The sequence below is a fragment of the Artemia franciscana genome, chromosome 1, assembly GCF_032884065.1.
Source record: "Artemia franciscana chromosome 1, ASM3288406v1, whole genome shotgun sequence".
Taxonomy (NCBI): domain Eukaryota; kingdom Metazoa; phylum Arthropoda; class Branchiopoda; order Anostraca; family Artemiidae; genus Artemia; species Artemia franciscana.
The window spans coordinates 59,746,982-59,763,386 of NC_088863.1; the positions used below are offsets into that span (position 1 = coordinate 59,746,982).

Genomic DNA, 16,405 nt, shown 5'->3' on the forward strand with positions numbered 1-16,405 from the left:
CAGATTAGGGAGGGGGTTAATCATAGCGGGGCTGTATACAAAATGTAACCTAAGGTAGCCTACCCAAAATATCTTCTAAATATTTGTTAAAATATAGCTACATTGTAGTTTTTAACTGAGTCAAAGCTAATTGTCTTCGTATACAAACAGTAATAAACCGGTTAATGTCTGATTTTATAGATCCAAATTCTTGAGCGTTTACTGGCTAACAGATAAGTATCAAAATGTCTTTTAACTTGGTTCAACACCCCCTAGACATTCCTTAATGCCCTTAGCTTCGGTAGTAGTAGTAGTGGTTGCAGTAACAGTAGTATATACACAGTGCCTTTTGGTTAGTTTAACATTTCCCTCAACATGTCCAGAAATTTTCAACTTAATACTCTAATTCGTTCCTGAGGTATTACTGATACGGCTTTTTGACAACCTGTATGCATATATTGTGTTTTGACTGGGCATAACATCTCCTAAGCATTTCCTGAAGCTTTCACCTAAATACCTTTAACGTCAGTAGTAGCAGTAGCCATAGATGTAGTAGTAGCAGTAGTAAATAAATATTGCCTTTTGGTCAGTTGAACTTCCCCCTAATCATGCCTTGAAAGTTTCAACTTAATGCCCTAAGCCGTTCCTGATATATTGCTGATACGGCCTTTCGACAACCTGCATTTAGATAGTATGTTCGATTCTAGTTCGACATCTCAACACTGGAAGAAATTTTCAACTTAGTACCCTTAGTCTTCGTGGCAGTTCTAGTAATAGCATTAGTAATAGTAATGGTAGTAGTAGCAGCAGTAGTATTAGCAGAAGAAGCAATAATAGTAGCAAAAAGCACTTTGTGCCTTTTGGTTAGTTGAACATACCCCTTGCCTTTTGGTCGTAGTGAAAAAGAGAGTAGGAGAAGGCTGCTTGCCCCTCAACCAATTTTAACTCTTAAAAAGGGGACTAAAACTTTCAATTTCTAATCGAATCAGCTCCTTCCTAAGTTTCTACGACAACTGCTTCCGTACGAATTGCCTTGGTGAAAAGAAGAAAGGAATAAATAAGATTTAGTGCCCCTTCGCTCTTTACTTAGGCAGCGTGATAGCACTGTCAATGAGGGAGGAGAAACCCTGACAGGTAGTTTTTTTTTTTTTTATTATTAAACAAAATCTAGTACACGTGGATGTATGTTTCATATACACAACATACTAAATCAAAACAAATCTAGTGGCAAGTAGAATACCAAGAAAAAGAACAGAAAACATAGAGCTTGGTTTCAAAACTTAGACATTTGGAAAAACCATACTTGCAAGACGAGGGACCTTCAAATGTTTACTCCCCTCAACCCACTAAAAACTGGATATTTTTAAAACATTTCCAATATTTTTCTATATAAAACAAGAGCTAAAAGCTCATATGGCACTTGTGACGAGGCATGAAGAGCTAAGAGCCAAGAGATCATATGGTATGAGCTCTAACAAAATTCTATGAATCAATAGATTGATTTAAAAAGGAAAATAAGAGGCTTAATGCCGGTCAGGATTTAAAATAAGAGCTTTGAGTCGCGATGTCCTTAAAAAAAAAACAAAATTCATTAAGATCCGATCACCCACTCGTAAGTTATAAATACCTAATTTTTTCTAATTTTTCCTCTCCCTTTAGCCCCCCAGATGGTCGAATTTGGGAAAACGACTTTATCAAGTCAAATTGTGCAGCTCCCTGACACACCTACCAATTTTCATCGTCCTAGCACGTCCAGAAGCACCAAAATCGCAAAATCACTGAACCCCTCCCCCCAACTCCTCCAAAGAGAGCGAATCCAGTACGATTTTGTCAATCACGTATCAAGGACATTTGTTTATTCTATCCACCAAGCTTCATCCCGATTCCTCCACTCCAAGTGTTTTTTCCAAGATTTCCCCCTCCAACTCCCCCCAATGTCAAAAGATCTGGTTGGGATTTGAAATAAGAGCTCTGAGACATGAAATCCTTGTAAAAATCAAATTTCATTAAGATCCGATCATCTATTCGTAAGATAAAAATACCCCAATTTTCACGTTTTCCAAGAATTCCGGTTTCCCCCTCCAACTCCCCCCAATGTCACAGGATCTGGTCGGAATTTAAAATTAGAACTTTAAAGTACAAGATCCTTCTAAATATCAAATTTCATTAAGATCTGGTCACCCTTTCGTAAGTTACAAATATCTCAATTTTCAAAATACCCCCCCCCCCCCTGATTCCACCAAAGAGAGCAGATCCGGTCCGTTATGTCAGTCACGTATCTTAGACAGGTTTCTATTCTTCCCATCCAGTTTCATCCTGATCTCACCGCTTTAAGTATGTTCTAAGATTTCGGTCCCCCCCCAACTGCCCCCCCCCCAATTACGCTTGATCCGGTTGAGATTTAAAATAAGAGATATGAGTTACGAGGTCCTTCTAAATATGAAGTTTCATGAAGATCCGATCACTCCTTCGTAAGTTAAAAATACGTAATTTTTTCTTTATTTTCAGAATTACCCCCCCCCCCCCCCAATAGAGTGGATCCGTTCCAATTATGTAAATCACGTATGTAAGACTTCTGCTTATTTTTCCCACCAAGTTTCATCCCGATCCCTCCAATCTAAGTGTTTTCCATGATTTTAGGTTCCCCCACCCCAAACTTCCCCCAATGTCACCAGATCCGGTCAGGATTTAAAATAAGAGCTTTGAGACACGATATCCTTCTAAATATCAGATTTCATTGAGATCCGATCACCCGTTCGTAAGTTAAAAATACCTCATTTTTTCTAATTTTTAAGAATTAACCCCTCCCCCAACTACCCCAAAGAGAGTGGATCCGTTCCGGTTATGTCAATCATGTATCTAGAACTTGTGCTTATTTTTCCCACCAAGTTTCATCCCGATCCCTCCACTCTAAGTGTTTTCCAAGTTTTAGGTTTCCCCCCTCCCAACCCCCCCCCCCAATGTCACCAGATCGAGTCGGGATTTAAAATAAGAGCTCTGAGACACGATATCCTTCTAAACATCAACTTTCATTGAGATCCGATCACCCGTTCGTAAGTCAAAAATACCTCATTTTTTTAATTTTTCAGAAATAACCCCCCCCCCCCCAAATACCTCAAAGAGAGCGGATCTGTTCCTTTTATGTCAATCATGTATCTAGGACTTGTGTTTATTTTTCCCACCAAGTTTCATCCCGATCCCTCCACTCTAAGTGTTTTCCAAGTTTTAGGTTTCCCCCTCCCAAATCGCCCCCAATGTCACCAGATCCGGTCGGGATTTAAAATAAGAGCTCTGAGACACGATATCCTTCTAAACATCAAATTTCATTGAGATCCGATCACCCGTTCGTAAGTCAAAAATACCTCATTTTTTCTAATTTTTCAGGATTACCACCCCCCCCCCCCCAACTACCCCAAAGAGAGCGGATCCGTTCCGATTATGTCAATCATGTATCTGGGACTTGTGCTTTTTTTTCCCATCAAGTTTCATCCCGATCCCTCCACTCTAAGTGTTTTCCAAGATTTTAGGTTTCCCCCTCCAACTCCCCCCAATGTCATCAGATCCGGTCGGGATTTAAAATAAGAGCTCTGAGACACAATATCATTCCAAACATCAAATTTCATTAAGATCCCATCACCCACTCACAAGTTAAAATACTTCATTTTTTCTATTTTTTCGAATTAACCGGCCCCCACTCCCCCCCCCAGATGGTCAAACCGGGAAAACGACAGTTTCTAATTTAATCTGTTCCGGTCCTGATACGCTTGCCAAATTTCATCGTCCTAGCTTACCTCGAAGTGCCTAAAGTAGCAAAACTGGGACCGACAGACAGACAGACAGACAGACCGACAGACAGACAGACTGCAAGAATTTGCAATTGCTATATGTCACTTGATTAATACCAAGTGCCATAAAAAAATAAATGTGGTACTTATCTGTTATAGCGCCAACCACTCAAGTAGAGAAGTTAGGTTAATCCTATTCAAATATACCAAAGTATGGTAAAATTATAATATTTTAGAAGCAATTTTGGGCTATATATTTGCATACTCAGGGGGTGGGGTAAAGTATAGCTGGTCTGCATGCAAAATATGTTAGGTGCAATAATTCTGCATATTATGAAGTAAGAATTATTTACTAACTCCACACAGTCCAAATACTTTAAACTTCCCCCTCCCCCTGCCCTAATGTATGAATATATAGCCCAAATAATATATTTTTCATCTATTCTGTCACTTGTTTTTGTCTTATCTCACGCTAAGATGACAGAAACTAACGAAAGAAACCGATTTTACAATGCGTGAATGGATGAATGTTTTGAGTGGTCGGCGCTATAACAAACAAGTAACAAAAAAGCTTTTATTATTATGAACAAAATATACATGTAAGGGGATTCTACAGAAAACTAGTATGCATAAAAAAGTAAATATAATGAACTAGGCTAAAACTTCAGTTAAATGAGACATGACTTTTGCCCAGATCTATAACGTTTCCCACAGAATCTCGGTGTTTTTGAAATGCTTCCAAAATTTTATTATGTTCACCATACACGCCAGCTTAGTTGTTTAATGGATTAACCAGTGAAACCCAATCGATGAAATCCGAATCTGTCTATCTTCCTTAAATCAACAATATTCAAAGGGATCGATCTCGAACTTGCTTACGCACCACATAATCTATTTTGACATCTTGGTTTGTTTCAAGGGCTATTTTTCGGTACATTTTACCTATATCATTATAACCTCAAGGAAAAGAGTAAAAATCAATTTGACCCCCCTATGATATTGATTATACCCTCAAGAGAATTTCCTCGATACCGTTCATTACTAGTCTGTGTAATCTAAATTGTTATACATCTCGCTTATTGCACACATGGAATGGAGCGCATAAAATACCGAGACATACCATGAGCGCAACCAGGAAAGCCTCGGATGGAAAAAATCGTTTTTCCCCGACTAAAAGCCCCTACAATAACTCATCAAATAGAGCCATAAATGAAGTATGTTATTATTACAACATCTACTTTGATAGGGAAATTCAAATATATGGAAACAAAGACTTACTGATATTTTTTTGTCACTCCCCCCTCTTTCTCTCCACACAAAAGGCTAAACTGACTAAAAGCAGCTGTTTGAAACGCTTCACCAATGAGTGCATTGACTCTTCCAGGATATTTTTCTAGGCCTTTATCATGAACCAATTGCATTGGCTTCATTTAAAAATTTGTCAGATGCAAATTCCACGGCTTGGAACATCGTTAGCCATCGGATTGACACAAATTGGAATAGGATCCCAAGAAAAGGGCTAATCTTTCACGATAGAATCTTGGCAAAAAAAAATTGACACGGAAAAGCACGATGGAATGTCTAAACGACAAACTACCGAAATTACTTCAATATGAGCATACTTAATCAGAAATTATGACCATAACATATCTAATTGACAACTTCTGGACAACATCACATATTAGTTTAAGTTGTAATAAGTCGATAGATCAAAAAATGACATAGCTTGCCAACTTTATATAATGAAGCCCGGATGAGGCTTGGGATTGATTTAGCATCCGATTCAGCTACAGTTTATCTTTGTGCTAATAAGTTCGATAAGCGGAGCTGACATAAAAAAAAGAACAAAAAGTACCGTGAATACTCATAGTATCTAAATAGCTATCCGTGAGTCCTGTCCTTAAATTGGAAGTGAGAAGGATGACTTGAGACAAAGAGAAACTATTTGAAGTACAGAGTACCGTTTACTACAATACATTACTAGTTACATATTAGGCAGAAATTTACGTTCTTTAATTAACCGCCCTTTCTTCCGCAGTTTAGGAAAAACCTTATACTGACCATGTACTAGTCCTAAATGACAGTACAGACTATACACAAGGAAATCTGTCAATATTCAAATAACATCAAGTCAAAATCTGTAATTCAAATCATATCAAATAATAAATCAAGAGAATAGAGTTAAAAGAAACATAATCTCTTATCATCTGTTGTACCCAATGGCTGGGAAACATTTATGTATCTATGTAAACATTTTTTTTCGCTTTCATTACATAATAAGCAATTGGAGTGAAAACAGTAAATTCTCATCTTAATCAACCAAGTTACCTCAAGTTATATAATCAGTGTCAACGCTTTCAAATCTTTATGAAAGGTTATTGCTAAAGTGAAAGAGCAAATCTTAAAATTATTGTGCAAAATTAACTCCATATATTTTCTTTCTCTTTTCGAGGTATAACAAGGTAGTTCCACTAATATTGTAAGGTGGTTTTCTATTTGATTATTTGTTACCTTAAATAAACAAGAACTAAGAGCTCATATGCCACTTGTGACGAGGCCGAAAGAGCCAAGAGCTCTAAGAAACTCTAAGAATCAATAGACTGATTTAAAACGAAAAATAGAGGCTTAATGCCGGTCGGGATTTAAAATAAGAGCTCTGAGTCACGAGGTTTTTCTAATTTTTCCTCTCCCTTCAGTCCCCCCAGATGGTCAACTCGGGAAAAAGGAATTTATCAAGTCAATTTGTTCAGCTCCCAGACACGCCTACCACTTTTCATCGTCCTAGCACGTCCAGAAGCACCAAACTCGCCAAGCACTGAACCCACCGCCCTAACTCCCACAAAGAGAGCGGATCCAGTACAGTTACGTCAATCATGTATCTACGACATTTGCTTATTCTACCCACCAAGTTTCATCCCAATTTCTCCACTCTAAGCATTTTCAAAGATTTCCGGTTTCCGCCTCCAAATCCCCCCAATGTCAACAGACCTGGTCGGAATTTGAAATAAGAGCTCCGAGACACGATTTCCTTTTAAATATCAAATTTCATTAAGATCCGGTCACAGTTCTAAGTTAAAAATACCCCAACTGTTCTAATTTTCAAAATTAACATCCCCCAGCCCCCCCCCCCCAAAGAGAACGGATCAGTTCCAATTATGTCAATCACATATCTATAACTTGTTAAGTTTCATCATCAAGTTTCATTCATCACTTTCCATCAAGTTTCATCCAGATCTCTCCACTCTAAGAGTTTTCCAAGATTTCCCATCTCCAAGATTTCTGTCCCCCCCCCAGCCCCCTATGTCCCCAGACATAAGATCCTCATATATATCAAGTTTCATTATGATCCAATCACCCATTCGTAAGATAAAGATACCTCAATTTTCACTTTTTCCAAGAATTCTGGTTTCCCCCTCCAACTCCACCCAATGTCACCGGATCTGGTCGGGATTTAAAATGAGAGCTCTAAAGCACAAGATCTCTCTAAATATGAAATTTCATTAAGATCTGATCACCCGTTCGTAAGTTACAAATACCTCATTTTTTTCAAATCTTTCTGAATTACTCCCCCCCCCACTCCACCAAAGACAGCAGATCCGGTCTGGTTATGTCAGTCATCTTGACTTGGAGTATCTTGGACTTGTGCTTATTCTTCCCACCAAGTTTCAATCTGATCTCTCCGCTTTAAGCGTTTTACAAGATTTTCGGTCCCCTCAACTCCCCCCTCCAATGACACTGGATCCGGTCGGGATTTAAAATAAGAGATCTGAGTTACGAGGTCCTTCTAAATGCGAAATTTCATTAAGATCCGATCACTCCTTCATAAGTTGAAAATACCAAAATGTTTCTAATTTTTCAGAATTACCCCCCCCCCCCACTAACTCCCCGAAATAGAGTGGATCCGTTCCGGTTATTTCAATCACGTATCTAGAACTTCTGCTTATTTTTCCCACCAAGTTTCATCCCAATCTCTCCACTCTAAGCGTTTTCCAAGATTTTAGGTCCCCCCAACTCCCCCAAATGTCACCACATCCGGTTGGGATTTAAAATAAGAGCTCTAAGAGACGATATCTTTCTTAATATCAAATTTCATTAAGATCCGATTACCCGTTCGTAAGTTAAAAATACCTCTTTTTTCTAATTTTTCCGATTTAACCGTCCCCGAACTCCTCCCATATGGTCGAATCGAGGAAACAACAATTTCTAATTTAATCAGGTCTGGTTCCTGATACGCCTGGCAAATCTCATCGTCCTAGCTTACCTGGAAGTGCCTAAACTAGCAAAACCGGGACAGACAGACAGACCAACTGACCGACCGACAGAATTTGTATACCAAGTGCCATAAAAACTATCAGACAAACAATTAAAATGAAATGAGAGCAGCACAAAATAGTAATACAAAACGAATGGGCTGAAACAACAGTAAAAAAGGACTTGAAAGAAAGGAATAAAGCACTTTTCCTCTCTTTGTCTCAAGATTAACTGTCTACTGTAGGAATGATAAAAGAGGATACCCATATTGAAATTAGATCAGCCCTAAGTCCAGCAAGCACAGGGAGTGTGAATGATTTGAATCTTATCCACAATATGAATATGATAGGCCAGAGCAGGAATATCATACTGAAATTTCATGCAGTATCAACTATGAAACATTTTTAGCTAGGCTTGTCCAATGTCAACATTCTGCAAATAAGAAAATCAGATAAAAATCTATCTATTAAACTTTTCCCTCAAGAGTTCATTTACTTTAATGCTGAAGATTAATTTATGAGCCAACATTCACAAGAAACCCATTTAGGCTAGGCCTAATCTCAATCCTGGTAATGGTGAACTAAGCAGGTATTTGAATGTGTCATAGTCAAGTAGGTTTGACTAAAGCCTAAAGAACCTAAATCAATTATTACAATTTCTCTGTTTAGTGTGTTTAAGACGTCAAAAACAAAATATATGTTATGTTAAAAGCCTAGTATCTTTTGTTCCCTTTCCTTGAGACTGATCAGTTCCTTGAAAAAAAAAACTAGCCTAGGCTGCTGAATCTATGTCCGTGTGGGACAATGCTTACTTTACCTGAGATTTTTTTTGTTTTGTTTCTGAGGCTCAATCCGTTGCTAGCACACATGGGACATGTATTTCAAATTTGTAAATAGAGGGAATGCGATTGCCGTAAGGACAAAGAGAAGCTCAAAATAATACCATTCTTTAGTAATAATGAATAAAAAGGGAAATAAAATATGAAAGTCACAGATGATTTTACCTCAATAAAAAAGCGAAAACAAATCACGCATGGAATGTCAACCACATTTGAAGAAAATCACCAAAAATCACCCAATTAAAGAAGAAAATCAGCAAATTACAGAAAATCGCCAGAAAAATCACCAGGGGACTGACAAAAAATCACCAGATCTAGTAATAAATCACCAGCAGTGGCAAACCTTGGTGTGAATACATTGTCTCTGACCCACAAATTTTTTGTAGGTCTGCTCCTTTTGTTTTTGTTGCTCCACAATTTTCCCTAGTCCTTTTGTGTTATAAGTTCATTTTTTATTCCTAAACCTGCGGCGCCAGGTACATTTAATATTTGATTTTCCGCTACTCTTTTACGTTACTCCATCATGAAGTTTTCGATGACTGCTGAATCTTCTTTTGAAGGAGTCAAAATTTTAGGGATACCGTCCCCAGGAAGATCATTCCCGATCGAACAGATCATTCTGTCGGTTGGACAATGGGGGCACAATACCAGAAAGCTTTAGGGAATGAGGTGAATTAATGTACTAGCAGAAAACAGCCATCGACACTACATCAAACCTTTCACTACCAGAGTGGAGAGAGTCAAGGAGAGCTACTAAACCTTCCCTATTCTGGATCTTTTGAAGAGGTGCCAAAAATATTTTCGTAGCATCAGCGTACAGCAAGCATCTACGCTCGGGGATGGCTTTGATGCAAGACTTGCAAAGTGGGATGATCGGGCAGGGCGGAAGAAGATTCTCGCCTAATCGAGATGGTTTTTCCGAAAGATATCTGTAGAGAAGGAAGTCAGCTCCTTTGTTATCATTCCGTTGAAATTGGCCACCCATTCATCAGGTCACTTTTCAGTTTCTGAAAATAAGTCTGTAGGGCAGGAAGACTTGGGTTGGACATTCGTGTTTTGGAATGGCTATGTGTGCCGTAAAGTCCTTGGCAAAGTGAGTCAGAAGGCTTGCATGGTAGTCTCCAATGTCATTTATGTAGAGAATGAAAAGTGTAGGTCCCAAGATACTACTCTGGGATACACCTGCTTTGATTGGATAAACGCAGGAAGTGAGCCCAAAAAGAACCACAATAGTAAACGATCAGAAAGAAAGAATCTCGATCACTTTTAACAGACGTCAGCACACAATATGTGCAGAAAGGGTCCATAGCAAAAATACACACGTAAAAGCCACGGCTAAGATCAAGCTAATTTGGCACTGAAGGACTTCAACAAGAGCCAAGATTTCATATGGCACTTGTGACGAGGTCGGAAGAGCCAAGAGCTTCTTCCCACCAAATTTCATCTCGATCTCTCCTCTCTAAGCATTTTCCAAGATTTCCGGTTTCGCCCTCCAAATCCCCCAAATGTCAGCTGATCCGGTCGGGATTTAAATTAAGAACTCTGAGACAAGAGGTCTCCTTCTAAACATCAAATTTCATTAAGATCCGATAATCTGTTCGTAAGTTAAAAATACCTCATTTTCCCACCAAGTTTCATCCCGATCTCTCCACTCTAAGCATTTTCCAAGATTTCGGGTTTCCCCCTCCAACTCCCCCCAATGTCACCGGATCCGGCCGGGGTTTAAAATAAGAGCTCTGAGACACGATATTCTTCTCGTGTCTTAGAGCTCTGAGGGAAATGATGCAACTGAGTATTTTGAAATGTATTCTTTAGAATTGGGGTGTGCATGAAGCCGAAATTCATAAGTCATATATATTTTAAGTAATGATATGACAGGCCTATGAGGGGAAAAATGAGGTATTAATGAAACCAAATTTCGTTAAGATCTGATCACCCGTTCGTAAGTTAAAAATACTTCATTTTTTCTAATTTTTCCGAACTAACTGTCCCTTCACTCCCCTCCGGGGTGGTCGAATCTGGGAAACGACTATTTCTAATTTAATCTGGTCTGGTCCCTGATACTCCTCCCAAATTTCATCGTTAGGGCTCGTTTGGTAGTGCCCAAACTAGCAAAACCGGGACCAATAGACCGACAGAAATTGTGATCGCTATATGCCACTTGGTAAATAACAAGTGCCATAAAAAAATAGGTATGCTGTCACGACCCTTGAATTTGGTCACATCAAGGCGCTGCAGAATGCAAAGGACTTTAAGAGTAGAATAATTCACAACATCAATTGCAGAATCGGTTTGATGAGAGACATCAGCAACTTCTTTTCCGTCGCAGTCCTTGTTTAAGAATCCGGCAAACACCTTAGCAAGAAAAATCTATTCTTCCAGCTCTATGAGAATTGGCAGTGCTTATGTGAATTTTGCTCTGCTTGGTCAGCCTTTTCATAGTGAGTGTTAAAGCAAGGTTTGCCCATGCTGAACGCCAAAATCAACTTCGATGGGATATAGCTTTCAATAGAGGTAACAATGGCCTACTGGTTATTGATAAATAAATAAACCCTGAATTCTGAAAAAAAAACACGCTAGAATATACATACCAAAGCTTGAATTTTTTTTTGTCTGTGTCTATTTACGCTTTGAATTTGACTTTTACCTTGATCTTGATCCTGGAATCTCTTAATATGAGTGAATGCCTCGTCTGCAGCAGTGAACAAACGAGCACGTCTTTTCTTCAGCCTTCTTTCATATTCATATTCTTCGTAAAAACGCTCATTATGACTTGACTCTTTGCGACGACTTGTGGTAGACATGGTCCGTTGTCCTGACTGAAAAAAGGAAGAAAAAGAACATTAGATACATCAGAATACCTTCCATATGTGTTGTCCAAAATAAAAAAAGCATTAAATTAAAAAATAGATTAACTAGTCAGTACTATCCCCCTTTGGATCCCAATACACACATAGTGTGATGTACTATCGGATTTGCTAACCCCTCTTATAGGCCCTTTGGATCCAAATACACACACATCCTATTCGTCCGAGCACGCACATATACCATTACATTAAGCACCATGTACTCCCACCATTCATATGACTATTTGGAGTTGGTAGTCCCTCGTATCCAGCTAAAACTTTCTAGGAGAGATTTAACATTTTCTGGGAACAATATATGCATATTTTCTTGACTAAACTCTCCAAAAGTTACAAGGGCACACGTTATCGCAATTTCCGGTTGATACCTAGTATGTGTTTTAAGCACACACATATTCCATTACTTTAAGCACACACATATCCCATTACTTTAAGCACACAAATATCGTGTTACTTTAAGGACGCACATATGGAATTATTACAGCTTCCGGTTGATAAGGAAATTTCTGGAAACATTATAATCTGAGCCTTTTTTTTACCAAATATATATGTGGTTCAATAGTTGAAGTGAAATGATGCCTAATAGACGTAGTTTTGACATGGATTGTAATACTATCGGGTTTGCATATGAGTTTGGGTCCCCACCTTCCCATCCAGGGCCCAATGTTCCCAACCAGGGCCACAATGTTCCCAACCTATAGAGGTTAGTCATAATTTTCACAATTAGAAAAATAATGGCTGTAGTAACCTTTTTTTTTCTTTTTTGACTTAAAATTTTTGAGACTTAGTATTAAGGATTATTGCTTAGTATTTGGGTACGCATAAAGTCAAAATTAATAAAGTCATATTTATTTTAAGCGATTATACGACATCACTATGAGGAAAATGATACAATAAGCCTTCTGAAAAGGATTGTTTAGTATTGGTATGCATAACGTCGAACTTAATAAAGTTAAATTTATTTTAAGCGATGATACAACAGGCCTATAGCCTACTGGAAATATACTGGAATTTTGATAAGTATTGTTTAGTACTTGGCTATGCATAAAGTCGAAACCAATAAATTCATATATATTTTATGCGATGCTACGACAGCCTTATGGGGGAAATAATACGATAAAGCCTTATGAAAAGTATTGCTTAATATTGGGGTAGGCATAAACTTGTATATATTTTAAGCGATGATACAACAGCCCTATGAGGGAAATGATGAAATTAAGCATTTTGAAATGTACTGTTTAGTATTAGGGTATGCACAAAGTCAAAATTCATAGTCATATATATTTTAAGCCCTGATATGACAGGCCTATGAGAGAAATGATACAATAAAGCCTTTTTAAAAGTATTGCTTAGTATTGGGTTATGCATAAATTTGAAAATAACAGCCGTATAAACTTAAAGCCATGTTACAACAACCCTATGAGGGAAATAACACAATAAATCCTTAATTGGTGACTGAGCATAAAAAAATTGATAAAAAGAACTTTTGCATACAAAAAACTCAACTAGTAAGGAAATTAAGAGTGGCTTAGTTACTCACTGAGTATCGAAAATTTAATAAAACACCTTTGGCTACAATACGCCTAGGTACTTGATAAATTCCGAGTGTCTTACTTCATGATTGAGTACCAAAAAAATAACAAAAAGCACTTTTGACTACAACAAAATCAGCTACTTGGTAAATTCCAAGTTCTTTTTTGGTGACTGAGTATAAAAAATTAATGAAAAAGCATTTTTGCATAGAACAAACTCAGCTACTTGGTGAATTACAAGTCTTTCAATTGGTGACAGAATATCAAAAATTAATAAAAATCACTTTTGCATAGAACAAACTCAGCTACTTGGTAATTTCCAAGTCTTTTTATTGGTGAACAATTATCAAAAATTTATAGAAAGCGCATTTTTGCGTTGAAATCATTTAAAACAATGTAGCATAGGCAGACCTAGGGTTGCGGTAGGTGTGGTGGTTTCTTCAATGCAAAAATTGCTTTTTTAATAATTCTTGATGCTCAATCACCAATTAAAATACTTGGAATTTACCAAGTAGCTGAGTTTGTTTTATGAAAAAGTACTCTTTTTTATTAATTCTCAATACTCAGTCACCGATTTAAAGACTTGGAATTTATTAAGTAGCTGAGTTTGTTCTATTCAAAAGGAGATTTTCTTTTATTATTTTTCAACACTCAGTCACCAATTAAAAGACTTGGAAATTGCCAAGTATCTGAGTTTGTTCTATGCAAAAGTTTTTTGCTAGGTCTGCATAGGCAGACCTAGGGTTGCGGTAGGTGTGGTGGTTTCTTCAATGCAAAAATTACTTTTTTAATAATTCTTGATGCTCAATCACCAATTAAAATACTTGGAATTTACCAAGTAGCTGAGTTTGTTTTATGAAAAAGTACTTTTTTTTATTAATTCTTAATACTCAGTCACCGATTTAAAGACTTGGAATTTATTAAGTAGCTGAGTTTGTTCTATTCAAAAGGAGATTTTCTTTTATTATTTTTCAACACTCAGTCACCAATTAAAAGACTTGGAAATTGCCAAGTATCTGAGTTTGTTCTATGCAAAAGTTTTTGATGCTTAGTCATCAATTTAAAGACATGAAATTTACCAAATAGCTGAGTTTGGTCTATGTACAAGTACTTTTTTATTATTTTTTATACTCAATCACCAATTAAAAGACTTGGAATTTTCCAAGTAGCTGAGTTTGTCCTATGCAAAAGTGCCTTTTTATTAATTTCTGATGCTCAGTCACCTATTAAAAGACTTTGAATTTACCAAGAAACTGAGTTTTTTCTACAAAAAAGAGCTTTTTATTAATTTTTGATACTCACTCACTAATTGAAAGCTTTAGAATTATTCAAGTAACTGATTTTGTTCTATGCAAAAGAGCTTTCTTGTTAATTTCTGATACCCGGTCACCAATTAAAAGACTTGGACTTTGCCAAGAAACTGAGTTTGTTGTAGTTGAAAACTCTTTTTATTAAAAGATTATTAAAAGACTATTAGACTTGGTCTATTAAAAGACCAATTAAAAGACTTAGAATTTGCCAAGAAACTGAGTTTGTTGTAGTCGAAAGCTCTTTTTATTAATTTTTTTGGTACTCAGTCAGTAACAAAACACTCGAAATTCATCAACAACCTGAGTTTATTGTAGTTAAAAGTGTTTCTTATTAAACTTTCGATAATCAGCCAGATATTAAGACACTCCAAAATTACTTACTAGCTGAGTTTGCTGTATACAAAAGTGTTTTTTAATAATCTTTTGATATTCAGTCACCAATTAAGGTTTTATTGTGTCATTTCCCTCATAGGGTTGCCGTATTATCGCTTAAAATATATACAACTATTATTTTCGACTGTGTACATATCCCAATACTAAACAATACATTTCAAAATGCTTTATTGTATCTTTTCCCTCAGAGGGCTAACTGTATTATCATTTAAATATATACGACTTTATGCATACCTCAATACTAAGCACTAATTTTCAAAAAGTTTATTGTATCATTTCCCTCACTGGGCTTTCATATAATCGCTCAAAATATATATGACCTTATTAATTTCAACTTTATGCATAGCCCAATACTAAACAATGCTATTCAGAAGGCTTTATTGTATCATTTCCCGCATAAGGCTGTCGTATCATAACTTAAAATATGTATGACTTTATTAATTTCGACTTTATGCATACCCCAATACTAAACAATACTTTTTAGAGGGCTTTATTGTATCATCTCCCTCCGAAGGATGTCGTGTCATCACTTATACATACAAATTTATTAATTTCGACTTTATGCATACTGAAATATTAAGCAATAATTTTGAAAATTCGAAGTCAAACAAAGGGAAAAATTTCGCTACAAACACTATTTTTCATGGGAAAATCAAGACTAAAATATGTATATCATCTTTATTTCGTATTTTGAAAATATCACAAGAGAATTTCTTTTTTTTAAGTATTTTTATGTCATTTTAAGGTATGTGAAAAAAAGTTGAAAAAATTTCTTAAGTAGAAAAAATTAACACATCTACAGTTAAAAAAATAGGGGAATGCAAAAACTCGGGGCGGGGGCATTGAGGCCCTGGAGGGGAACATGGGGCTCCTGTATGGGGGACTCGGGGCCCTGTTAGGGGACATTGGGTCCTATATGAAACCCGGTGATATTAAGAGTCTATATAAAAAAAATTCGTTTATTAGACATTATATTCCTTCAAACTCACTTCAATTATTGAACAACATACCTGGCAAACGAAACTAAGATAACAATGCTGCCAGATATGTCATTATTAACTAGAAGTTGTCATAGCGCAATATTTGTGCCCGGAGTGATGGGATATGTGGGTGCTTTAAGTAATAGGATATGTGTAAGCTTAAAGTAATGGGATATGTGTGCTTAAAATAATGGAATATGTGTGTGCTTAAAGTGCATAATGGGTATCGACCGGAATATGTGCGCTTGTAACCATTGAAGAGTTTCGTCGAGAAAATATGCATAAATTGTTCCCAGAAAATGTTAAATCTTTCCTAGAAGTTTTTGAGCTGGATACGAGGGACTAGCAACTCCAAATAGTCGTATGAATGGTGGGAGTACATGGTGCTTAAAGTAATCGGATATGTTTGTGCTCAGACTAATAGGATATATGTGTTTAGGGATCCAAAGGGCCTATAGAAGGAGTTAGCGAAT

General features: G+C 36.9%; 1 protein-coding gene across 1 annotated transcript in view; it reads right to left on the minus strand.

Annotated features, from left to right (window-relative positions):
- LOC136032097 (vang-like protein 2) overlaps positions 1-16,405 on the minus strand; it is a 148,093-nt gene that overhangs the window by 31,486 nt on the left and 100,202 nt on the right. Inside the window, exon 8 of the mRNA XM_065712243.1 lies at positions 11,501-11,672. Coding sequence (XP_065568315.1) covers positions 11,501-11,672 — 172 coding nt within the window. The remainder of the gene's footprint in view (positions 1-11,500; positions 11,673-16,405) is intronic.